The 26,546-nt window shown below is 52.4% G+C and overlaps 1 protein-coding gene across 1 annotated transcript in view; it reads left to right on the forward strand.

Moving 5' to 3' along the window:
- Positions 1 to 26,546, forward strand: part of CUX2 (cut-like homeobox 2) — a 128,225-nt gene that overhangs the window by 27,893 nt on the left and 73,786 nt on the right. The window contains exon 7 of the mRNA XM_006894721.1: positions 892 to 939. Within this exon, the coding sequence (XP_006894783.1) occupies positions 892 to 939 (48 nt within the window). The remainder of the gene's footprint in view (positions 1 to 891; positions 940 to 26,546) is intronic.

Below are 26,546 nucleotides of genomic sequence, written 5' to 3' on the forward strand. Positions count from 1 at the left end.
CCACTCACCCCTTCTCTCACCCCCTCCCAACCTCCAGCTTATCTTGGTGCCTTCATGCCTAACAGTGGTTGGATCTCAGAGGGAACGGGAGGATTCAGGGTGTGGATCTCAGGACCACTTGTCCCTAAAAGGAGACTAGAACAGATGTGTGCAGACCAGGGCTGCCCCTGGGGACTCTGAACCTCAGTCACTCATGAGAGGCAGGAAGCCCGGATATGAAGAGGGGAGCCCCTTGTTTTCAGAGCACACCTCTCATTCTGGAGTCAGCCTACTTTACCCACGGTCATCAAACGTCCAGGGAGCCCTTCTGGGGGCATGGCCCAGGCCAAGGCCCCAAATACTGCACATCCTGTTAAGATAAATACAGAAATGAGAGGGTGGTGGCAGCTGGTAGTAAAGGGGTGACAGACCTTCTGGTAGCCACCCCTAAACCGGTCAGTGAAGGTTCTTCTGGGGGTGTCTTGACTTCTCAAGTGGGCAGGGGAATCAGAGCCACCCTGGTCAACCTCATGCTGTGCGTCCAGGACCTTTCTTTCCACCGCGTCCCATGACAGACCACCCGTTCCATGAGACACTTTGCATTTATAATCAAATGCCACTTTCTCTGCCCTTCTTCCAGAAATTCCCAGGGTTCTTTAGCCTGTTAAAGACTCCCAAAAGCCCTCCAGAAAATCCCCTCTTAGAGTCGATGTCCCCGTGTGACTCGGTGTGGAACCTTCGTCTGTGGCTGTGGCCGGGTCTGCATGTGAGGAGCCCTGGGGGCCCCCACTGAGGGCAGGCGCCTCGGGACTCACTGAGCCTCGGGGGCAGGGACAGGCGGCAAGCGGAGGCTCGGGGTTCCCCTGCCTGGCACTTTTGAACCTTTTCCTCTCTTTTTGATCTCTTTTTCAGGAAATCAGAGAGATGGTGGCACCTGTATTAAAAAGCTTCCAAGCTGAGGTAAGACCCAAGGCCAAGGGCATGACCTGGAAGTGCTCCTGGGCTCCCTCTCCTCCAGACTTGCAGCTTCAGGAAGTTGCTAGAAGTTTCCCTGTCTCCACTGCAAACTCTGCCCTGTTTCCTCCCCATTGGTTGATAGTGACATCATTTTTTTTTGAAGTGTTCTCTTTTCTCTTTCATGGATTTAGGGTGTAATTCCAGGAGTTCTCAGTCCTCCAGACCTGCCGAGTCTGACACTGGCTCGGCTGCTTGAGATCCAGGCCAGGGTTAAAGTCGGGCTGGTGCTGTGAGGCCTCTGCCCTCGGCCAGCATTCTGCCCTGCCAGTTCCCTGAGGCAGCCTGGCAGGCACGTCCAAGCGGTCACCAGCCAGCTCCTCGTGGCAGCCCACTTCAGAGTGTGTAATTCACACTGAGTGTGCCCTTTCCCACCAGCCCCTTGGGCCTTGGTTCCCCTGACGCCGTGCGTCACTTGCCCTCCTGGAGCCCTGAGGTGGGGTTTTTAATCTCTCCCTCCCCCGGGCGTAACTTTATGACCAGGGTTCTGGGGACATTGCTGGCCCCGTTGGTGCGGGGGAGAGTCTAGGAAAAGCCTTGGATTGCAGTGGGTCGGGAGTGAAAGGGAGAAATTCTTTCCTTCAAGACTCTGTCCTGTGGGGAGGACGCACTTCTCTGTCTTCCCTGGGCTCTGACAGAGGCAGTGGAGGACTGACTAGTCTTCTAGAATTTTCCACTGGGAATGAAGTGAAGTCTGTCATCCGCCAGGCGCCACTTTAAACCCGTCTCTCTGGGACTGCGTAAGCACAAAAAGCAATATTAAAGTAAACAATAACTGGGTTTACACAAATGTCGCCGATTTCCATATTTTTCATCCTTGCGTTTTATTGCAGAGTTGGCTGGTGTGCTTATTTATTTATAGGACGATCCAGTATTGATTCATGTGGTTACTGGGTGCTTGGCCTGGGGGAAGAACAGCAAAGACCAATAATGCTGAGGGTGTGTTCAAGGTTTGGCGTTCTGTCTGTTTGTTTTCAGACACTCTTCTCTTATCATTAATACTTGCTGGAAAATGAAGTTTGACATGATTTCAATTATACCACGTTCTTAGAGATATAAACCAGTCATAAAGATGCAGCATGTTCACAGGGAAGACGGTCATCTGCCCCAGTTTTATAGTTAAGCTAGGAAGGTCCAGGGCAAATGGTTCTTAACAAGTGGAAATTTTAGGTCCATTCCGTCTGAGAGTTTCTTCAGTCTTCTGAGTATGTTCATTCACAGATGAGAACGGGCACTCGAGCCAGGGTCTCCCTGTCATACCTTCCCACGTGCCGACACATTTTTACACACACTCCAGTTTCTTTAAGATAAGGGGGTGACTCGCAGCAGAGCACACAGATCAGAGTCACGTATGCAGAGAGAACCTCTCCGTGCGCCTTCCCTTCCTTTCCTCTGGGGCTGGCTTCCGTGCGAGGGATCTGGAGCGTCGCAGTCCTGTTCACCCTGCTACCAGGTGGGACCCTCTGCTCTCCTCAAACAAGGTTTGGGGTTTCTGATAACAGAGGTGCCTGGTTTCCCGGGGATACTCAGCGCTCAGCCCACCCAGAGGCAGCTGCTGCGTGGAGTGTCTCACTTCCTCAGCGCGTCCCTTGTTGGGTGCCTGGGAACTGACCTTTCATTGCTTCCCGGGGACCTCAGCCTCCGTGGATTTGTTTTGGTGTATTCAGGATTCACGTGGGGAAAGGCCCTATTTGCCTTGTGGTTTCTGGAGCACTGCCGGGGCTCAGGGCGCACAGATTCTGGGTGAGCCTGGGTTTGAACCGCAGCTCTGCCGTGCCAGCTGACCTTAGGCAAGTTACTCAGCCTTCTGTGCTCTCATTTCTAGTATGAAATAGGGTGAAGTGATAGCTCCTGCATGAGATTGGGTTGGAAGGAGAGCAGATCATACTCACGGAGTGCCGAAGCTGTTGCCCTGCGGGTGAGGAGCCATGAGTGGGTGTACTGCTCTTGTTATCAGTGACCTCGGATATAATTGATTTAGTGATAATCATGCCCAGCTTGGACTTGGTCTCCTTTATAACTGGCTGCTCAGAACATTTTAATCCACAGGCAGAAGTAACATTTTAAAAAATAAGGCATCTGAAAGAGCAGATCCTCTTAAGCTCGTTTTAAAAGTTCACGCTTTAAGCTACAAGGAATATTAGATAGGAAAAGCAAACACAGACAGTCTTGGCGGTGTGCTCCTGTTGGTGGGAAAAAAAAAGGCAGGCGAGTGTTTCTGTGTCCTGTTGAATCTGCACCCAGTGTCTGCACCGGCTCGCCATGTGACAGTGGTCACTGTGAAGGAAGCTCGACGCCTGGAAAGCAGGGATGAAGGAAGAATCGCCCCATGTACCTGACTATTAATGGCCATGTTATTGACATGAAACTTCAATATAAATTTTAATGGTGTCCAGGTGCCCTCTGTACCAGTTCAGCTGTTCCCTACTGAAGATTGGAGTGCTCAGCCTGCAACTGAAGACTGGTCTGCAGCCCCCACTGCTCAGGCCACTGAGTGGTGGGCACCACCACGGAATGGTCTTAAACTGTCTTTTAAAAAGTGGAAATTTAAAAATAAAAAAGGGGGGGGCGGGCGAAAAAAAAAAGTGGAAATAAGGTTGACAGAAAATAAACAATGCGTTTCTTAAAAAAAAATTAAATGGAAAAAATATATCTCTTAAAAAAAAAGCTCCTGTATATTCCAAAATAATATGTAGTCATGCAAATGACACATCCTTGTTTACAGAACATGAAGAAGATGTGAAACGTTTGCTGCAGAAGATCAAAGACTGCACCCTTCAATGTAGAATACACCTCACCATCAAGGAAACAAAAATCCTCACCCCCTGAAAACAGCACGACTTGTCAAGGATTTCATTTTACGCAGGTCCACAATCACCGTCCATGACAGCAGCAGCGAGGACGTTAAAAGATGTGCTGCAGTGGGGAGATTCACAGTGGAGGGCGCCTCTGAAGTGCTAAAGAGCAATGATGTCAGCTTGCAGACTAAGGTCCGCCTGCTCCAAGTCATGATCCTTTTTTACTCCTCTGCCTCTGGATATTGGACTATGACTAAGGAGGACAGAAGAATTGACGCCTTTGAACTCTGTTGCCGAAGAGGACCAGCTCTCCCAGGGAGTGCCGTAGGAACCAGCAGGCGTTTCTTAGAAGGAGTGCAGTCAGCGTGGCCCTGAGAAGATGAGGAAGCTCATCTCACAGACTTTGGGCATTTTATCCGGAGGGTCCAGTCCTGGAGAAAGACCTCGTGCTGAGGAAAGTCGAAGGTCAGAGAAAGAGAGGAAGTTCCTCCACGAGACCAGGCACGGTGACTGTAACCGTGGCCTGGAGTGCCAGAGACAGCACGGAAGTGCAGATGGGCCCAGCTCAGACTCGCCCTCTGTCCACAGGGTCACCGTGAGTCACAGTTGAGTCAGGGCGCCCAGCAAGGCTAAACGGCTTACGTCATGTTGTCAGTGAGAGAGTTAAATAGCAGATTCAGTCAATAATCAGAAGCTCGAGTGACCGGGGGAAGTCACTTAACCTCTCGGAGCACCCACCCCCCTCTGTGAAAATGGCCAACGGCCAGGATTCTGGAAGTCACTGGTGTGGAAGCCGTCATCACAGCAGACCCACGGCTGGTGCCCCGTAAATGCTGAGGGAGGGATTAGTTGTCCCCAAAGAGGAGAAAGCCGAGTTCTCAGCTTCAAAACCCCGTGTGGCACCTTTCATAGACACCACTTTAACAGCTTAGCATCTCCAAAGAACTCCATTCGTTTTCTTAAGAGGGTGTCCCGTCCTCACTTTAATGTTCCAACAAAACCACCTTGGTGTGGCGTTTTCTTGCCCAGATTCCTGCCTTACTCCTGATCTGTTGCCTAAGCCATTGTAGAAGCTCTGCCCGTGCCCAGCTTCGGGGAGGCCTGCGGGGGGCCTGGGGTTGGGGGAAGGTGTTCAGAAGGGTTTGTAAAGGCCTCTTCCCTGCCCGGGACCTGCCGCTCGCACGCCGCCCACTTGGAACCCAGGGCTGGTTTTCACTTTAATTTGTTCGTGAGGGTCCACCCCTTACACTGCTTTCCCCTCGTAGTCCACTGGCTCCAGGCCCGCACTGAAGATCGCCAGGTAGGCATTCATCATGGTGCAGAGATCCGTCACGTAAACCAGCCGGGAAGATGCCAGGCGGGTGCACGTCCCGCTCCCCGTACCCAGCACCGGCCTCTCGCTGAAATAGAACAGGCCTTGTGTAGCCAGAACCTGAGCCGCCGTGCGTGTGTGTGTCTGTGTGTGTAAGAGAGGGTGTGTGTGGAGAGGAAGGGAGGCTGCCCCACTCTCTTCCCTCTGCCTTGATTACATAAAGGACAGTTTTCATTTCCTGGCTTGGGCAGACAAAGACAGCCCGAGAAGGCGGCTGTGTGGAGACAGCTTGAAGAGGCCAAAGTCTGAATATCCTTGCACACAGAGAAAAGAGCAAGACGAAAGCCCCGCTAATTACAAAAGTTGCTTTATGAAAGATAATTCAAAGCAATAATTTAGCAAACATAATCAAGTCGCACAGATGGGGTTGTTGATGGATGGATTGCAACATGCAATTAGCAGTTCTCGTGGTTACATATCATTAACCCTCCGAGCACAAAAATTATTTTCTCATTATTAGTTGAAAAGGTAAAATTAAGCTGACTAGACAGTAAAGGAACAAACTACAATTAATTACCTTCATTTATTACAGTCATTATTTTAAACTTATTTTTACTTGGAGGGAGACATGAAAACATCTAAATTAAAAGTTTTCTTATGTGAAGTCGGAGGTGAACCTTTCTAGACGTGGGCCCTGGCCCGGCCACGGAGCCGCCAGAGCCACTTGAGGGAGCTTCAGGGTCGTGCGCTCCCTCCCTCCTTCCCACGATGAACCCTGGCCTGGATGCCAGAGGCTCTTTGGGGTTGGCCCTGAGTGGAAGCATCCACCTTGGTCCAAGTGAAACACCGCTGTTTAGGAACAAAGCATTTGCCTTGACCTCTGACTACCCAGGGGTGGCCAGCAGGGCACTCGCCCGCTCCTACAGCATTGGCCATGTCTCCATGGTGCCCCATTCCTCCTCTTGGACGTGCCATGAGCACCAGTGAGATCTGTGGGTCCCCTGGCCAGCGCGCCATGTGCTCTCCGTGAGTCGGGAGCGGATGGTCATGGGGGGACGTCCCTCTCCACCTGTCCTCCCAGTCCAGCTGTCCACCACCTTCCCAGCTCTCAGCCTGTGTGTTGTGTGGATGTGTGGGTGTGTGATAAGCGAATGATCGGCCATGGCTCCGTCACCATGTGTGACCTCAGTCGGCATGGTTACCGACAACCTTGCCATTGGGGAGGAGTTGTGAGGCCGTGCCGGGTGGCCTCTTGTCAACCTTAGGGACGCCCTCCATGTCAGCAGTGTGAGTCCTCAGCACCTGTCTTATGAGGCATTCCAGAACCTTCCCTCTTGTCCACGTGGCACCACTGACAGACAGTCTTCTAAAACCGTCGGAGACAAGAAAACACAGAGGCATGTTCAAACACAGGTTGAGTCTGTGCTCTCGTGTATTCATTCAGCAAGCAGTTATTGAGCACCTGCTGTGTGTGAGGTGGTATTACAGGTGTGGCACCCAGTGAGAGTCCCAAACTGGTGGCCAGCACGACCTCTCTGTGAAGGAGGGACAGCTGCTCATCACGGGCACAAGACCCACAGGGCTGGAACCATGCTCCCACTTGGCCGGTATCGCAGGGCACCCACCGTGTGCCTGGCTTTGTTAACGAATATCCTTACAAAGGTCAAGGGTCTCTCCAGAACACTGAGGAGCAATGATGTCCGTTTGAGAACTAAGGTGTGCCTGATCCAAGCAGGGTCTTTTCAGTCATTCGCTGTGTATCAGCTGGACATTGATAACAGTGACAGAAAAATAGTTGATGCCTTTGAGTTGTGGTGTTTGAGTACTGAATATCCCATGGATTGTGGAAAAACCACATAGACACATCTTGGGGAAACTGCAGTCGGAATGCCCTTTGAAGGCATGAATGGTAAGACTTCGTCTCGCCTATCTTGGGCATGTTGCTAGGAAAGGCTATTCCTTGGAAAGATCTCTCAGTGGAAGAGAGGACGATTTTCAACGAGACGGACTGGCGCAGTCAGTGACTGCAGCATGGACTCCAGCATATCAGAGACGGTGAGGACGGCACAGGAAAGGACAGCGTTCGGATCTGTTGTTCACACCTTAACAGCAGCAAGGAAGGTCCCAGGACGATTGAGACACTGCCTTGCCCTCGAGAAATGTCCCTGGGAGTTCAGTCCTAGGATTGAAACGATGGCCAGGAGGTTGCTGGAGGCAGGTTGTCCTCTCCCAGGGGTTCTGGATCGAGTACAGGAGCACATCTGTCCCCAAGATGGTACAGCAAGAGATCCTGTCGTCGCGCACGTCGGCGGCGTCACCTCAGACCTCACCAAGGGACAGTGTCAGTTCTTCATCATTTGCATCTGTGTCCACCAAGATCCATTCTGACCATGTTGTTTCCACCAATGGGACATAGCACCAGGACCAAGCCCAACCCTAACCTGCTGGTTCTACCTGCTGCCTTTCCCAGCCTGCCTTGTAAGAAGTGCAGCAGTCCTGAGAGGCCTTGGGTGACACAGCACATGGAGAAGAGAGGGGCTGAGGCGCTCCGCGGCGCCAGGTGTGAGCCCAGGGCCCGCTTGGACTCCACCCAGCCGTCTGACCATGACTGCGGCCCAGCCACTGTCAGCGTGGGTCTCATGAGAGGGCTGGGCCCAGGCAATCCACAGATCTGCCAGAGTCTCTTGTTGTTTTGGGGAGGTGACGACTCACCTGCAGAACGCCAGGACCAGCCGCGTACACCTGTCCTCCCTCCTCCCCACCACACGTCCTCCTCACCCTCCTCCACTCCTCCACCTTCTCCTGTCTTTTCTGCTTCTTCCCCTCGTGCCCTCTCCCTTCGCCTCCTGAAGCCCTTTCTCCCAACCCCAGTTATTAGGCTTTTTGTGTGGAGTGTGGCCTGCAGACCCTCCTCACTCACCGGGGTGGCGTCAGACGCCCGTGGAGAGCATCGCCACCCTGTACGGACGTGAGCTCCAGGCACCTGGGTGACGAGGGGCGTCAGGCTTGAGTCTCCCGCCTTGTTGTCTGATGGGTTGGGGTGCAGCAGAGACAGCTCCCCAGGGCTGGAAGGTGCAGAGTGCTCCCCAGAAGCTGACTGTGGAACTGAGGTAGAGTTCACGTGTGTAAAGGAGTTTACAAGGAAACAAGCCCGAGGACGTTGTCCTTCTTCTGTTGGGATTCAGGTGGGGAGCACGGCTGCCTGCCGTCCAGTATACACACTGTCGGCTTCGGTGGATGTTAGCTGAGTGAATGACACAGCTGGCCGGTGGGCAGGCGTAAACGCATAACCCTAGCCAAGGCAGTGGCCCTCCGATGGCCTGCTGCTTGTGGGCTTTGGGAGTCTTCTGGTCAGAGGCAGAAGATACTATGACCTTCTTCAGCTTGAGACATTCCAGAACCTTCTCTGCAGGCCCCACACAGACACAGGTACCGCCATCTACTACCCTGAATCCCAGTCTCCTCCAAGTGGCAGAGAGTTTCCCTATCAGTGTCCCTGGAGGTGCAGTAGCTTCACCACGGGGCTGCTGACTCGAAGGTTCATGGTTCAAAACCACCAGCCTTTCCACCTCTGCTCCAAGAGGCTCGTTTTCTCTGTGATTTTGAATGTTACTTGCTTTCCTAGCGTTCTGAATGTCATCACTCTCTCCCACCCCGAATTCCGTTCACCTGCACTCCCAGCAGTGTTACCCCGTGTCTGTACCTCCCCAGTCTCAGATGGTGGACACATTTATGACCACCCAGAGAGGGCTGAGAGCCTGAGGGGGGCTGGCAGGGGGCTGGAGCCACAGTGGGTGTTGGCATCCCAGCCCTCCCATGTCCTGGCCGTGTGGACAGGATGCGTCACCCCACCTCTCTGAGCTTCTGTGTCCTCGGCTTTATACTAGGAACCACGGTCTCCCCTCCCAGCATGGTGGTGAGGGTTCAGCGAGCTGATCTTTGAAAAGCCCAGAATGCAGTGAGTGCTCTGCCCTCCGGGGCCACATGCCCACTGGACAAGCCAAGACTATATGTGTGTGTTTGTCAGTCCGCAGCCCCAAGACAGGTGCTGTCCAGTGATTCCAGCTGGAGACGACCTCGTGTGCCGGAGGAGAGTGCTGCTCCCCAGGGTCTCGAGGCCAGGCCTTTCTCACCAGGGTCCTCTCGGACTGCTGCCACAGCGTTTCAGTGTCCAGCTGTCACCCGTCCCTCAGGTCAGACCACTGAGGCTCACTCCCCAGAGGTTCTGGGTGTAGTAACTGACTGGGCTCACGAGCTTAGCGCGGCTGGGCCTCCTTCATCACCAGTCTCCCCTCCTCACCACCGAGCTCAGCCCCGTTTACAGATGAGGCGCAGGCTCTGACGGGTACATGCGCCTGCCTGGATTCCTTAGGGTCTCCTCAGCAGAACCCGCCGTGGAGGTGCAGACCTCCAGCCAGTGGCCCGAGCGGTCTGTACCAGGGCCTGGGTGGGACTGAGCTGAGCACGTGCGGTGTGCACACACTCACACCCTTCTACCTGCCTTACTCAGTGTGCTGGGGTGTACACACACACACACACACACACACACTCACACCCTCCTACCTGCCTTACTCTGTGCTGGGGTGTACACACACACACTCACACACACACACACCCTCCTCCTCCTAACTTCTCTTCCTGAGTGTCCTGGAGTGCTCACACCCCCTCCCCCATATAGCTTTCCCTCTTACCTGACAGAGGAGCCTCTGGGCCCTGCCAGCAGTTGCTAAATGGAAAGTTAGCAGTTCAAGTCCATCCAGAGGCCACTTGGAATAAAGGCCTGGAATTCCACATGAGAGGAAAAAATAAATGCCGAGCCATAGAAAAGCTCCCGGAGCCCAGCTCTCCTCCGCACACGGGAACAGCACCTGGGACTGTGGGGTGCCCGGCGTCGGGTAAACTCGGAAGCGACAGCCTTCCAGATTTCGTGTTAAGAGCCCACCTGAGAGTTGCTGAACCTGCCACGCCACATTACGACCAACGTGAGGACGCCAGCAAACCCCCTCCGTTCAGTGCCGCTGCTTTATAAAGTAAATTATTAATGCTCCTTCTCCCCCCCCACACCCAGTTAAGCAGTTATTTGCAGTTGTTCCGGGTATTTCTCATTAGAAATAACATCATCTAAAGAATGATATTGATTGATTTTTTTAATCTTGGAATCATGGACGTGAACAACATATTTATATGACATTCCCTTTAACTAGAATTCTCATGCTTTATTTTTATGTTATTGATCTTTTTGACACGAATTGCTTTTCGGCCTTGTGCGAACATTGTAAGCTTTCGGGCCTGCAGAGGAATGGGCCGCGCTGGCCGCAGAAGACGGATGCCCCCCACCTCCTGACAGCGGCCGTCTCTTCCCTGAACAGCAGTTCGCCGGGGCCGGCGCTGCGTCAGGCTTTCGAGTATGAAGATGTGCAGGCCTTTGAATGGACTGCACTGGGGACGGCCCCTCCGCGAGCTTCGGCCTCAGGCCTGTCTGTGGCCGAGCATCTCCGCACTGGCGTTGGCCTCCTGGGGTGACAGAAGGCTGAGGTGCCCTGGCAGTGACCCCATGGTGTCATGGCATAGGGCGCAGCCGGCCATGTTCACCCGTCCGCCTGCTCGGTCGGCGTTTTCTCAGAGATGACGGTGTGCCAGGCACGGTGCTGGGTGCTGGCACTAGTTGGTGAGCTTGTGGGTTAGTCTTGTTCAAGCAACAGTTGAGCAGCTGCTGGGTGCCCGGGGCCCAGGTGTGGCAGGAGGGGCAAGACACACTCGTCTGCTGCCTGTGGTGGAGTCGAAAGCCCTGGAAACACGTGCGCCTCGCCCTGCGTTCACGTCCTGCCCCTCTCCACCGGATCTTTGGTGACCCCCGGGTTCCTGTCAGACATAGCACAGCAGTCACCCCTACCTCGCACAGGGCTGGGTGGGATGTCTTCGTGCTTTGAGGGTGTGTGCATGTCCCAACAAAAAGAGATGAAGCATCATGACTGGTGAGCGTTTCTCCCTCCTGGTCTCCAGCCACCTTCACCTCGCTCTCTCTGGAACAAAATGGTCCAGACTTGCCCCGTCTTCCCTGTGGACTGCAGGGCGAGGTCCCAGGGCCGAGGCCGGCCAGCTGTCTGCGCTAACCCACGTGGGCTTCACCAAGGTTTGCTTGTTGGGAGACCAGCAAGCTCAGCAGCTGGGGCTCCTAGAGGGAGCTTTTCAGGCACCGGGTGCCCTGCTCGCCCCTCGGGCCACCCATGGGGCCTTGCTCTGGGCACACCCTGTGCCAGGCACCAGAAATGCAATAGCAACGAAGTGATGAGACCCAGCCGTGGGACCCCCGAGTTCTGCAGGAGAGATGCATTTCAGTAGGCTATTTGGAAAGTGGTGGGTTCTGATACACACAGAGCAAGTAGGCATCCCTTCCACGTGTGTGGGGGCAGTGACACAGAGCTCTGGGGTCAGCGAGCCTGCTGGGTGTCACGGCTGCCCCACAGCAAAAGCCAGACTGGGCACATTTGAGCCAAGGGGTGGGCAGAAGGGCATGCCAGGCTGAGGCCCAGCATGGGTGGGTGCTCTGTGGAGGGAATCAGAGGGGCTGAACGGCACCAAGAGGCCACGATGGTGGGCCAGGCACCCAGCCCTCCCTCTCCACCTGGCACCTAGATCTTCCCTGCCAAGAACAGCCTCATCTGAGCCAGGCTTGCCCTGGCACAGTGACCCTCACTGCCTCCCCTCCTCGCAAAGGCTGCCCCTTCAGTTCTCTCCCCCTCCCTGCTGGCCCTGGAGCCCCAGGCGCCCGACAAGGATCTCTTATTTATTTCCTTCCTGAGGTTCATAAACTCCTGCCCCGTAATAAAGCCATTCCCCGCACAAGCACAAAATAATAACACTTAATTAAAATACATAAAACCAAAGAATAGTGGGGACCAGGGAAGATTAAGATCGGCTGAGTTCTTCATCCTGAAAACAAGTGAGGGACCCAGATGTGGGGGCACCCAGAGGGGCCACGTGAAGAGTTTCCACTTGCTGAACACGCACTTGGTGACCCACTTGGGATGAGTTATCTGGCATCTAGAATGTCTTGGAATATTCTAGAGAGCCTGGAGAGATTGAGTTCCTTTAAGAAAAAAACAGAGACATTGAGATACCAAGCTGACGCAACCGAGAATCAAAGGGTTGGGGTTGGACCTGCAGTCTGTGCATCAGAGTGGGCTCGTGGCTGGGCAAGAACCCTCAGTGGCTGCCCCAAACAGGGTGTACCTCTCTTCACATCACCTTCAGCTGCTGGTCTGTGGGGTGGTTGGCGCTGGGAGCCTTTGCCTTCTCCACCCCTCCCCCCCCCCCCGGTCACTTAGTGTCACCAGCACCTCCATGCTCTGCTTGGCCATGTGCATTCATGCCGGCTGTTCTCCTAAACACTCTATGGGTGTCAGCCTTGTCAGTCCTTGCTGCAGCCCTCAGAGCTCACTTTACAGATAGGTAAACTGAGTCACAGTGCTCACACCACTGGGAGGTGGGCAATGTCCAGGGGCCTTCATTTACTCAGGTCGTTTCTGCCTGGAGGCAGCTAATTCAACTCTGGGCCTCAATGAGATGCTTGCAACCTTTGGTCCATGTCCTGGAGGAAGGAAGGGGGGGTTCCTGTAGAGTCCCCAGGGCCAGAGGCTGAGGCCTCACTGCACTAAGGAGCACCTGTAGGCCTTGATTGGACTTCTGGCACACAGGGCATGAGCACTGGTTCCCTTTCCCATCCACCTCCGGAACCAGCAGCTTGGAGTTCTAAAGTGATCGCTTTCTGTCCTTCTCTGCTTTAGCTTTATTTGTCGTGAGAGTTGCCAAACTAATTGACCAAGGATTGCCTCCAAAAGCCCCCACAGCAACACAATTGTGTGGTTTTCTGTGTACAGGGTGAGAAAGGGTCATTGCATCCATCCCCTGGGCCTGAGTCCTCCTGGACGGAGCCCAGTGGATGCTGTTTTAAGAGGCCCCAATTTCTAAGGCTCTGCTATTCTTTTCCCTTCTCTGCCCTGAGGTCCCAGGAAGCCCTTTGCATAGTAAACCAGTATAGCCTCACCCCGGAGTCTTCTGAGCCTGCTCCTGGGCTGTGGGGTGCCCACTTGCTGGACTACACCATCTATATGGGCTGTCCACACCCCTGCTTCTCCTGAAAACGGCTTAGGTGCCCCAGAAGCCAGCTTTGTGGTTCCCGAGGTGTTCACTGCCTCCCACCCTCTGGATGCATCCAATTGCTCCTTGAACGCATTTCAGTCCCCCTGACCTCCCACAGTAATGCCCCCCATTCCAGTGCCCAGTTTGTCTCTTGCCCACTCCGTACCAGCCGGTGTTCATCCGTAAGCATGCCTTGGCCACCACGGGGTCTTTGCCTGACCCCTGCCTCATCTGACCTCACTCCGTCTGTCTTCCATTCTGTTCTCCACCACAGCTCTGTGGATATTTGGGCAGATGAGTCCCTGCCGTGTGGGCTGCCCGACTCCTGCCCACCTCATGTATCTCCTCGCCCCCCAGTGGTGACAGGAACGTGCCCCGCCATTGTCCAGTGTCTCCTGCAGACAAAAGCATCCCCAGTTTAGAGCCACTGGCCAGATGCCTCATCTTCATAGCCTGCCGAATCAGCCAGGCACCCTGTCACTCTCATAGTGTGCTTCTTTTTTTTTATTATTATTATTAAATTTTATTAGTTTCAATGAACATTCACAGGGATTCTGGGCTTTCACTCCTTCATTGCCGCACCATTCTCTCCACCCTCCTCCCCAGTTTGTTCTTCTCCCCCGCCATCCGAATGTCTGTTTTAATTGTCCAATCGCCACAGTACTTGTCAAAGCCAGTTCTGATTAATCTTCTTTGTCAGTGTGTCCTTTGCCATTCCCTATCACTCCTCCCTGAGAGAGACTTCACCCTGATTCATAAGGAAAAGGGGATGGCCTATTCTCTTAGCTACTTCCTGCTGAAAAGGGACGCTGTGGGTTTCAGGGTGAAGATCTTCTCTCACTACTCTAAAGGGCCCCTTTGGCAGTAGGAAACACATAGACTATTATGGAGATTGATTTTGGAATTTAGATGCACTCTTATTGATTGTGCTTGGCCATACATGTTCATATCCTTGAAGATGTATCATGGGGGTGTTGCAACCTAGAAGACACAAATTTGACTAACAAGTTATAAGTACATGAGTCAAAAATTATGGAAAAGTAAAAGAAAGGATTCTTTCATTGTTTTACAAACCCTCCCCCAGGTCCCCTCCACCATGTAGCCCTCGCTCTAGACTCCTGTGATGACAGAAGTACCTAGTCATATATCTCTTTTAAACAGTTTTCTCCCTCCTCTGTTTCAGTGCAGTATACATTATTGAACCCATCTTACTCAGTCTCTCCCCAACCCCAAGGACAGTCCCATTCTACAACAGTGGCATCATGTAATATTTGTCCTTTTGTGACCGGGATATTTCACTCAGCATAATGTTCTCCAGATTCAACCATTTTGAATAATATTGCATGAGTTCCTTGTTTTTTAATGCAGCATAGTATTCCATTGTGCGAATATACCACAGCTTCTCTAGCCATTCGTTTGTTGATGGGCACTTAGGTTGTTTCCAACTCCTTGCATAGCGTGCTTCTTAATGTGAAGAAGTGGGTAATTATAGAATTATTTGCTTAATTATTCCAGTAGTGTTTGCCCTCACACTAAGTGCTTTGAAGTTTGGCATGTCCAGTCTCACAGCACCTGGCACGCAATAGGGCCTGAGTTGGTGTCTATGATATGACCCAGGGTGACCCTGAAGGCCTTCCAGTCCCTCCCCACCTCCCAGGAAGTGCCCTGAGTGCTTCTCAGAACACCCTGTCAGGCAGTGATGGCCCTCAGGTGCTGCCCAGTCACATCATGGCCCACGTACCACAGAAACCAACCCTTACCAGTCCTGTTCCGTCCTCATGCATTGTTTCTGTGGGAGCCCATTCACTGGTGACCCTGCTGCATCTCGATGGTGTCTTTTGTCCTGACCCTCTGTCTTACCAAGCTTGATGTCCTTGTCCAGGGGGTTGGTCCTTCCTGGTCGCAGGTCCAAAGCACACCAGGGACAGGCCCATTTCTCGGCCAACTCCATAATCCAAAAGCATTGCCACTTCTTCCATCTTCTTTAACCATCATGTCCAGCTTCCACATGCAGATGAGGCAGTTAAATCCCGTGCCCTGGGTCAGGCACACCTTGGTCTTCAGGGTGACATCTTGGCCATTGAGCACTTTGAAGGAGTCTTTCAGAGAGCAGCTCTGCCAGATCCAGTGCCGTGTTTGATTTCTTGTCTGCCACGTTTGCATGGTGTTGACTGTACACCAAGTGAAATAAAAGCTTCAGCAATGTTCTTATTTTCTCTTTTCGTCCTGATGTTGCCCGTTGGTCCAGCAGTGAGGATTTTTGTTTTACGTAAAGTCAGCGTTAACTGTCAGCATGCGTCAGGCACAGAGAGGTCACTTAACTTGTCCACAGTCACACAGAAATAGCAGGCAAGGTTTGACCCCAACAGCCCAGCTACAGAATCCTTACCCTTGCTTTTAGTTGTTAAATGCCTACTGTGTGCAGGCCCTGAGGATAGCATGAAACGAGGGTTCTGGGTTTTGTGGTTAGAGAAAGGGGGCTCCGTTGAAAGGCCAGGATGCTGAGGCACAGAGAGGTCTAGCTGTGGGCAAGGGCACACAGCCCATTGGCAGCTAGACCCCTTCTAATGTGCCCCTGTGTCCGCAGGGTCAGGACACTCTGACAGTTTAACCAGTCAATTATAATAATATTTTTCTCTCTGAATGTTTAAAGGGGGGAAAAAACCAACAAGTTGGCTGACTAAGGTGCAATCATGGCTCAGAGGCCAGGCTGCCATTAGTTATTAATTAGGCCATTATGCATTCCACAGCGATAATTGCTTTGCTGCAAAGTCACCGAGCATGAAACGGACCCGGCCCGGAAACGCTCGCCATCTATCAATCTGAACAGTTGCATTTTCTCACCTTGAGTCGGGTGGGCACCATCGCGGGTGACACAAAGAAATTAATGAGACATCAGTAGGCAGGAGCGGGCCAGGCCCTCCGCCGGGCCAGGCGCCCAGCGCAACGCACAAGGACAGTGCTTAAGCGAGCTGGTGGCACCGCTCTTGTAGCCATGACGTCCCTGCCTAGAGGTTTCAGGGACAGGGAGCAGAGCCATCTGTCCCACCTGTCTGCCACGCCCATTGCTTTTGCAGTGAGGAAGGTGAAGGGGTGAGGAAGGTGAAGGGGTAGGGTGTGCAGGGGCTCGCTCTCCTCAGTCTGCGTCTGTTGCCTCAGCACCTTCTCCCGGACAGCCCCAGCTGTTCTCTTGGCAGTCCGTGGGGTGTTCAGGTCTCTTCTTCAGCACATTTCCAAGGCATCAGTTCCTGGTCATAGTGGGGTGCCACTTCATGCCATAACTGATGCCTGGCGATGCAGCACTAACACACCTGGCTGATAACCTAAGGGTTAGTGGTGTGAACCCCCACTGCTCCACAGGAGAAAGAGGTGGCAGTCCGCCTCCAGAGTGACTGGCACTCACCTGACCACAGGGGCGATGTAAGCACCCAGCCAGTCCTCCCCATGGGGAGGCAGGGGCCAGCCCGGCACCATACAGGGGCCTCCACCACTCGGGGCACCGCGCGGGGGCTTCCACCACTCGGGGCACCGCGCGGGGGCTTCCACAACGCAGGGCAAGGCCCCTCGTCTCTGCCTGCATCCTCATCCTGCCTTCTCTAGAGGTGGCCTCAGAGAAGGTGGCTGTCCCGTAAAGATTGCTTCTGCTCCCAGATTCACCCCAGAGTTTCAGGGCTAAAATCCAGAACCAAAATCAAACTATTGCAATCTGAATTTCTGGAATGACCTGCACTGTTAGCCAGATTTGAGAGCAGTGTAAGGTCAGTCACCTGTGCCAGGAACCCTGTTCGGCACAGACACAGCGGCCTCAGAGGGAAGTGCGGCTGCATTCAGGGCCTCAGAGCTGACACTCTGGCGGTCAACTCACTGAATGGCACTGTCCATCTGCCGCCCAGACAGCAGCTGGTGGATTCGAACCACGAGCCTTTGAGTTGGCAGCACAACTTCCTACCTACTGTGGCACCAGGAGAAAGGTTTAAATCCCCGTATACTGGTTTTGTTTGAAAGCATAGAGACTATTTGAAAATTGAATTGGGATCAGAAGGCTTTCCCACAGGACTCGAATGCCTGTATGTTCGGATTCTCGCAGCATTTGTCACAGAAGGCCCAGGGAACATTGCTGGATGAACAGATAAACTCATGGTCTGTCTATACCATGGAATATTTTCCATCCATAAATAGAAATTAAATTGGTCCAGGCTACCACAGGGGTGAGCCTTGGAAAACATTGCACTGTGAAATAAGCCAGACATAGGGACACGTGCATGAAGCCCCTACAACAGACAAATGCGGGACAATGGCAAGCGCGTTAGTAGTTACCTGGGTCGAGAGTAGCTGTTTGGGGTGTTAGAAATAGTTGGTAAGGAGATTGCACAACGTTGTACATTTACTTAATCCGCTAAATTGGAAACTTAAGAACAGTGAAAATCACAAATATTGTTTTGTGTTGGTTTTTTTAAAAAATTTTTCCCAATCTGTGGCTTCCATTTTTACCCTGTTGGAGAAGTTTTGGGATGTGCATAGGGATTTGATTCTTAGAAGGTCCCATTCATCTATTTTAGCCTCTCATGCTTGTGGATTTTCCAGGATGCTTGGATGACTGTTTATGTTGTGGATTAGGACTTCTACAGTTCTTCCAAGCTTTTCTTTAATGCAATTTATAGTCCTTGGTTTTACTCCTAGGCCCAAGATCCATTTTGAGTTGGTTTGTGTGTATGGAGTGAGGTGTGGATCTTGCTTGAGTTTTCTACAGATAATTTTGCCAGCACCATTTTGTTAAAAAGGATGTCGTTTCCCCACTTAACTGATTTTATCTCTTTGTCAAAGATCAACTGACCACAGGTAGATGGACTGATTTCTGGTCCATTGATCTGTGTGTCTGTCATTGTACCAGTACCATGCTGTCTTGACCACCACGGCAGTGTAGTAGGATTTTAAATCAGGGTGAGATGCCTCCTACCTTGTTTCTTTTTTTAAGGAGTGCTTTGCTTATTTGTGGTCTCTTTCCATTCCAAATGAAATTGGAAATTGCCTTTTCCATCTCATTGAAGAATGGAATTGGTATTTGTATTGGGATTGCATTGAACGTGTAAATTGCCTTTGGTAGTATTGTCATTTTCACAATATAGAAAAAAATTATTACTATTTTTATGTGTACCGTCAGATTGGATCTGACTAGTACAGGAGGATATTGCCCCTCCTTCTCCAGCAGAGCTTCTGGTGGATTCAAACCGCGCACCTCTGGGATTGCAGTGCAGCTTCTTGCCACTAGGCCACCAGACTCCCTTGCATATATTATGGTTTTTAAAAACGTGCTTTAAATGTCTTTTGCCAGCACTCGCTCCAGACCCCACCCTGCGTCCCCTTTCGCTTCCCGCCTCCATCGGGCTGCTCCTTGTCCGTTGTCTCCAGCTGAGGTTTGGCCCCTTGCAGGGCTGGGAGAGGGCTGGGGACTGGCTCTCCAGGTCTAGGAATGCACCAATGGTGTGGTCATGACAGCCAGCCCAGAAGTCCCTGTCGAGCAGAGACACCGCTGGCTGAAAACGGCTGCAGTCTGTTAACAAGTGGGCATGGCTCTGTGCCAATAAAACTTGATTTATAAAAACAAACTGTGACTAGATTGGCACAATCACATACCAGCTCCTGGTCCAGAAGAGAAGTGCTATATTCAGGCCACCCTTCCTCCTGTTACTCTCAGCCACCCAAAAGCCCAGCCCAGGGGAGCCTAAGGGAGTCCCGTCTAGATTGTGTTCTCAACCAAGATAAGCTCCTGCTGCCGAGAAGGGGTCACTTCTGCCTCTTGTCCACTGGGCCAGTTGAAGTGCCATCTTGTTCCATTCTTCTACGAGATTTCCCCACACCGAGACCCCAGACCACCCACCACCCCCAGGTCCCTGTGGGCGGGAGTCAAAACCAAGATATTCTGCTCTTGTGGTTAAGAGTTGTTGAAAGAGAGGCAGCCCCTCAAGCAGGTGGACTGACGCGGTGACGAGAGTGGGCAGAGCATTCGAAGATGGTCTGGACGGTGCCCATCCTACAGTCGCTGCGCCTCGATGGTGCCCACTGACATGCCCTGCCTTCCATGGGGGCCTTGCTCACTCTGGCACTGAGCACACAGTACTCATAAGTGATCTCATCTAGTCCTGGCCCTCGCACTGTCCTATGATACTGATACGACTGAGGACGCCTAAGTAGCCATGTCCCCCAGTGGGTGACAATCATCACCGGTCCTAAAAGCAGAATCCAGGCGAGTCCAGAGTTGAGTGAGGTTATCCAGTGACACACCTGCTTTCTACACGATTATTTCCACTTTTCCTCCCAAATCTGTGCCACCCTGGTCTGCTTCCCTCCTGTATTCCCCGCTGAGGAGGACAAGGCGCTGTGGAGCCTTCGGAGGGGTCATCCGCCTTCTCCCCTGGCAGACAGAGGCGCCTTGGGCAGCAGAGCCGGGCAGGGAGCCTGTGTGTGCCTTCCTGGCCCTGGGCGAGCAGGCTGTGGGGGTCAGTCCTCTAAGTCACGCTGTGTCCACACTTGGTCATGGGGGGTGAAGGTAGCAAAGCGGAGAGGTCTTTCCATTAAATTGATGCTGTTGATGCTTCTGGCAAAGAGAGAATGGAATAAGGAGGGCAGGGGCAGCCTTGGAGCTACACTGGCCTCCTCCTACGCTGGTATTTTATGGAGGTGAGGAGGTTGGGGTGGAGGAAGTGCAGCTGGTTCTCCCTGACCTGGTGCCTGCTGTGTGCTGTGTCTCTGGGACCTGGCTGGTTCCTGGGAGAGCAGGGAAAGGTTAGGGCAGGGTGACATTTCGGCCCCTAAAGCAGAATTGCAAGCTCAGGTACCCACAGGGTCTGACTGATGAGCTCCACAGACTCAGGTGAGACCACAGGAGGGGTGGAGAATGGTGAGCTGGAGACGCTGTGCAGGACCTGTGGGGTGACCACAGCCCTCCGGCCCGCTCATGCCCCTCCACCTCACTCACATCTTCTACCACGTTTCAGGGAGTGAGAGCAGGTCCTCGACCTCTCCGGGCCTCAGTTTCCTCCTCTGGGAAGTCACTGTGATAAATGTGTCTGTGTTGGTGTGCAAGAGAGACCCCTCCTATGGACTCCTGGCTCAGATGCCTGGTGCTGGGCGTGTCCTGTCCTGGGTAAGGGACGGCCAGGATGCTCCTCAGGCATGAGGATGGTGAGACTTCATCTCCTAGACTCCGAGCATGTTGTCAGAGGGGCCAGTCCTTGGAGACATGCTTAAGAAAGTTGGAGATTCATGAAAACGAGGGAGATCCATGATGAGGCGGGTGGACCCTGTGGCTGCAGCAGTGGCCTCTGCCCTGGCAGGAAGGAAGGGAGTAAGCCAAGGTGTGTCTGTGAGTCAGTGTCAGCAGCCACAGCAAGGCCCCTCCCCTGGTCTGCACCTCCTCGAGCTTCCGTGCGACTCCACGTATGGGACACATTAGCCCCGTCCCAGCCCGCAGACAGCGCCCACCACATGTCCCTGAGAGCTGTTCCTGTTGTTCTCAATGCTGCTGCCATGCTCTCTGTAACCATATTTTTACAATGTTCTCAGAAGCTGGAATTCTTGATTTTTATGTAAAAGTGTCTGATTTTTAAGCTTTGGCTAATAACCAGTGTTTTTACACTGAACAAACCCTGGGCATTGTCTGATCACCGCAGGCCTTTGAACACACCTTCCACACTCCCTCTTCGGCTGATCAAAAACTCCCTTATCAGTAATCATTAAGCCTTGAACTGAAACTATGCCATGAAGTCATCTTTAAACTAAGCAGCAGTTTAGCTCTACTCGTGAAGAGTGTTAGCCTGGAGCGGTGTATTGTTTGACAAGAGTAACTCTAATCATAGACAGGTCTGGGGTCAGGGTCTGCTGACCTCTGGGGTCAGGATCTGCTGACCGGTGCAGCCTGAGCCCCTCCTGGAGGGAGAGCAGGAATTGGGGGCAATGCCAAGGATATAACCAGTGTTGTTGAAGTCTTTTTACCCACCTTATCTAGTTATTCATTTGTCTTCCCTTCTCATCATTATTAACACTCCAGGATTGTGCCTGTCTGTGTGGAAACCCTTCCTTAGCTTTTCATGGTAGTGGATTTAACTGTAATCATCCTTTGTGACTGACTTGTATCACTCAGCATAATTTGTTCTAGATTCATCCACGTCATTGAACTGTTAAAATGAATAGTTTCTTGACTAAGAATTGGCCCTTCATTGAACTGTTAAGGGACTAATTTCCTTTATAAACTAGTTCCAATGACATGGTGGTTAAAGAGGTCTCAGGGTCCATCTTTTTTCAAGCCCCAGAACACTGACTCCGTCATGTCCAACTGCTCCCTCCCCATGTAGCACTCTTCTGTGATCTTCCGGCCTGGTGATTTGGTTCCACATCTCATCAATTGATGAACCATACTCAAAGTTAAGTTATTCATAAGGGAGGCAGCAGGTACACTCAGGATCAGGAAGACCTTACAGGTAACATGATTCAGTTCTTGACCAAGACAGCTTCATCCCGCCGTTAGCTCCTGGGCCCTGCTCAGCCTCGCCGGGTCACTGTGGAGCTCCTTTGGTCAGCCTGTCGCCTGCAGCCACCCTTGCCCAGTGTCCTGGTTCCTCCCATCTGTTGTCACTCTTACCACTGCTGTACCTGCCTCTCTTCCTTCTTCTGTGTTACAGCTTCTCCTCCGTCCCTGGGCCTGGGAGGTTCTCAGCATAGGCACCCAGGGCTGAGTCGTCTATGTTACAGCTTCTCCTCCGTCCCTGGGCCTGGGAGGTTCTCAGCGTAGGCACCCAGGGCTGAGTCTTCTGTGTTACAGCTTCTCCTCTGACCCTGGGTCTGGGAGGTTCTCAGCATAGGCACCCAGGGCTGAGTCATCTATGTTGCAGCTTTTCTTCCATCCTGGGTCTGGGAGGTTCTCAGCGTAGGCACCCAGGGCTGAGTCTTCTGTGTTACAGCTTCTCCTCTGTCCCTGGGTCTGGGAGGTTCTCAGCAGGCACCCAGGGCTGAGGAATCTCTGCACTCCTAGTTCTTATCACTTGGCAGTAGTGAGGTCCCTTCTTTTACACTTAGGGGATAAGCAACAGTGGCCTTGCCCTTGTGAGAGTTCTGTACACCTTTTTGCACGTCCCGCACCAGAAGCATTCTGTGCACCTTGTTCACATTATTAGCAAGCTGTCCAATCCTCTTGATGAGCCACAAGCACCTTAGTTGTCAGCCTTATGCAATTATTTGGCAGAACAAGACCTTGGCTAGAAAGCCTATATAAAAGAGATCTGTTGCATGACAACTGTATATATAGGAAAATGTTAGTATATATTTTATAATCTATATTTTTAAAAAAATAGAAGATCATTAGAATCATTCTCTCCCAACCTCTCTGTCTTATGCTAGCCAGGCCACCTCCTCTGAACCCCCTCTAGTCTGTGCTCCTGCAGGGTAAATCACCTCCCCCCAACTCTCCCTCCTCAAAAGATACTTTCTTCTCCCCTTTTCAGGGTCTTCTTCTCCAGGATTTGTGGGCTGGGCTTAGGTTCTCATCTCTCAAAGCCCACTGTCCACAAATGAATTCCCATTCATAGCAGTGCTACATTTTGTGGTGACCGTGTCCCAAGGGTCAGAGCTGACTCACAGGTAACCCTTTACAGAGACTACAAATGGCACATTGAATATTGCCCATCTGTCTGCAATGTAGCAGCTCGTGGATTTGAACTGAGTGCCTTTGGGTTGGCAGGGCAGTTCCTCACCCAGAATACCATTTCAGTGTCATTACAGAGGACACAGGATAATGTCCCTTAGGGTTTCCAAGGCTGCCCTCTTTTTAAAAAATTATTTTTATTGATTTGCATACAGTAATTTGTTTATCTTGTGTTTCATTCACATACACTGTTGGGACTTTTCTTGCCCTTCTCTCCACCCTGCAAGTCCTGTGACCCCATCACAGGCTGTAGCCTTTACAGAAGCAGGCTGCCACAGCCTCCCCCTCAGAGCAGCTGCCAGGATCAGACTGCTCACATGTCACTTGGCAGTCAAGGCCTCCTGTGCATGGCTCCCCCTTCTCCTTACCTCAGCATGTGAGTTGGCTAGGTGAAGGTCATAGATCTGCATCTGTTTCCAAGCCATGAACTCCGCATTTGTTATGAAAGTTGCTGTTGTGTACCCTCAAGTTGGAACCAGCCCATAGCTGACCCTCCAGTGGGTTTCCAGAAGCAGTAAATCACACAGGAGACTGCCTTTCTTTCTCTAAGGGAGCAGCTGGTAGGTTTGAACCATGTGCCTTTGGGTTGGCAGCACAGCTCCTTGCTGCTAGAAATCAGAGCTACCATGACTGTTTCATTCTTGTGGGAATCATCTATATGGAAGCAGGCACAGAGACAGCCGGGGGCTACCCCAGCCCCCACAGAAGGTCAAGCCCAGGGCTCGGCTCTGTCTGAAAGCTGCTTCCAAAAGCTGACCCACAGCTGAGAAGCCCATCTGGAAAGGGAGAGGTGAGAGACCAGTCAGATAGAAGGTGCACAGGGGACAGAGACACTTCAGGGTGTTTGCCTGAGGCTGTCACAGCTGTGTGAACCATTAAGGGGGCATCTGGGAAGGACATTGTTGTGTATGATCCTGGGCTAGGCAGCCCTTTTTTTTCTTTTTTTCTTTTTTTTTGGTGTGTGTGTGTGTGTCTACTGTCAAATCAGATCTGACTGGTACAGGAGGAGAGTGCCCCTCCTTCTCCAGCAGAGCATCTGGTGGATTCGAACTGCAGGCTTCTGGGATTGCAGTGCAGCTTCATGCCACTAGGCCACCAGAGTTCTCTTAGGCAGTCCTTCTGTGACGTTGAGGACCACCGTATATAAAGGGCACACACACTCCACTCCAGTATCTCTGCTCTTAGCAGTTTCCCAGAATCATGTGAAGAGGATGCTGGCGCCACCCGATGTCCCTGCTGTCCTCTCAGAGCCAAGGACACCACAGAACGTGGCTGAGAGCGCACATACAGCAGACATCACAGAGGCATCACGGGGTCATGCCGGGCAGACCCTTGGGTGACCATTACCTGCCAGACACACCGGGCACTATGCTGGCTGTCTTAGCCCTGAATTTTATCTTCCTGCTGCTCTGAGCATCGTTCTCCCCACTTTACAGATGGTGCAGTCAGGACTTTGAAAGCCCAGTGACGATCTCACAGAGACAGGTTCAGACGTCAGGTCTCAGTCACTCGGGCCTGACCCCACAGGCCTTTTTGATGCATCATCTGTGTGTGTGCTCCACGCCTCGCCTCCTCCCCACCCCGTCTCATACCCCTGCCTCTTCCTCACCTGTGCTGTGTGCATGTGGGGAAGGGGCTCAGGGGAGCTGTGTCCCGGGACCGCAGTCGTGACTGTGAGTGGAGCTGCAGGCGCAGGGTGGCCAGTTCTGATTTCCCAAGAGAAGCCAACAATCTGGAACTCTCTCAATTGTCAAATGCTGGCCTCATAGAAATGCACATCTTTTCATATGCGCTGTACTTTATTGAAGTATCATTTACATACAGTAAAATGCACAAATCTTAAGTGTGTAGCCTGGTGAATTTTGATGGCTCCAGTATTCTTAAAGCGCTGAAGGATCCAAGAAAAGACACCTGGTCCTCCACCCGCTGTTCACAGTTCCTCATCTCGTGCTCGAGGGGCCGAATGGGCTGTGATACTTGCAGGCACGACCTGTCCCCTTACAGTGCTACTAGGATCCCAGCTTTTACAGCCCAGAGACTGTGTGACTGTTCCAATCGTGGTTACATGCACAGACCCAGGAGCCTGGTCCTGGGGGTGAATCCTGGCTTTGCCACTTGTTCTGTGGGTTTTGTGTAAATCACTGGCCCTCTCTGATGGCTTCCATCTCCCCATCTATAACAGGGAGCATAAGAGTCTCGTGGAGAATTCTGTACAAACTCAGTGAGTCGGTGAGACGGATGTTAAAACAGCACGTGGCCTAGGAACTTTCCAAATCTCCATTCTTGGCTTGTTGTTGTTAATAATAGACTATCTTTTCGAGCACTTTTTAGGTTTACTAGGGGGAAACAAGCAGAGAAAACAGAGCCAGTTGCCGTTGAATCAGCTTCGATTCGTGGTGGCCCTGGGGGGTCCACGTAGCACTGTGCTGCATACATTTCTTCAAGGTGCCCTTTTTTAAGAAATACATTTGGAGGAGCTTTTCCAAGACACGTCTGGGTGAACCCAAACCTGCAGTCTGTCCCTCAGTGGCCAAGAGAGCTAATGACTAGGGATCCGCCACAGTGCGGAGTCCCCACATACTCCCTCTGCCCTCCCCCCACCCCTCCTCAGAGCCCCTGGTGTTCACAGCTTCCATCGACCAATCCAGCAGGAGCTCTGGTGGCGCAGGCCTAGCCCACAGGTGGCGTGTGCTCTCCAGCGGTTCGAGTCCAGCAGCCACTCCGAGCAGGAGAGGTGGGCAGTCTGCTCCATGAGCTTCACAGCCCCGGAGATGCCAAGGAAGGTTCCTGCTCAGCCGGCAGGGAGATGGACTTCAGTTTGGGTGGTTGGCTTTTGGGGGGGTTTCAGTTGAATAAAGCAGTATTGATACATTATTATTCACCAACATCCATAGTGTAGAAGGCTGTGTAAACGATTTATGTGTAATCGTGGATCAGAGCAAAGGGAGCTAATGGATAAAGAGTTGCAATGCCAGCCCAAACGCAGGCAGTTCAAATCCAGCAGCTGCTCTGTGGGAGAAGGAGGGGCAGTCCCCTCCAGTCAGTCTATGGCCTCTGGAACCTCTGGAGGGCAGCTTGGGAGAAGGATGGGAAGACCCCCTAGACAGTGCACGGCTCTGGAACCTTCTGGAGGGCAGCATGGAGCCAGTCTGACTCCAGGCAGTGAGCTTGTTGGTGCACCTGATGGCAGCGCCCCCGAAATGCTCTCCCGCTCACGCATGCTCCTCTGTGCGTGGAAACTGCCCCCCTGCAGGAGAGCCCACACTCCAGCCGTCCCGGATGGGGGGCCTGCCACACGGCGTCCTTGCGCTGCTCCCGCTATGGTTTTACTCAGCAGTCTTTGTTCACTTTCCTGCTGCTGCATAGGAGGACCAGCTGTGTTAACAGGATCCTCCGGGGGGCTGGCAGGAGCCCCACTGCTTCTCTCCCACTCAGAATATTCAAGGTGAGGAAAGGGCACAGTTCAGGGGTGAACTTGAGACTTGTAATTTGCCAAACTAAACGCCTCCTCTGCCCCAGGTGGCAGGATCGACGATGCCTGGTTACATTGAAAGTCCTTGCCCGTCACATCCCACCTCACCTCTCCTGTGTGGCCACCCTCTCC

This window comes from Elephantulus edwardii, unplaced genomic scaffold (genome assembly GCF_000299155.1).
Source record: "Elephantulus edwardii isolate Elephantulus edwardi_28Jun2011 unplaced genomic scaffold, EleEdw1.0 scaffold00148, whole genome shotgun sequence".
In the NCBI taxonomy this organism is placed as follows: Eukaryota; Metazoa; Chordata; class Mammalia; order Macroscelidea; family Macroscelididae; genus Elephantulus; species Elephantulus edwardii.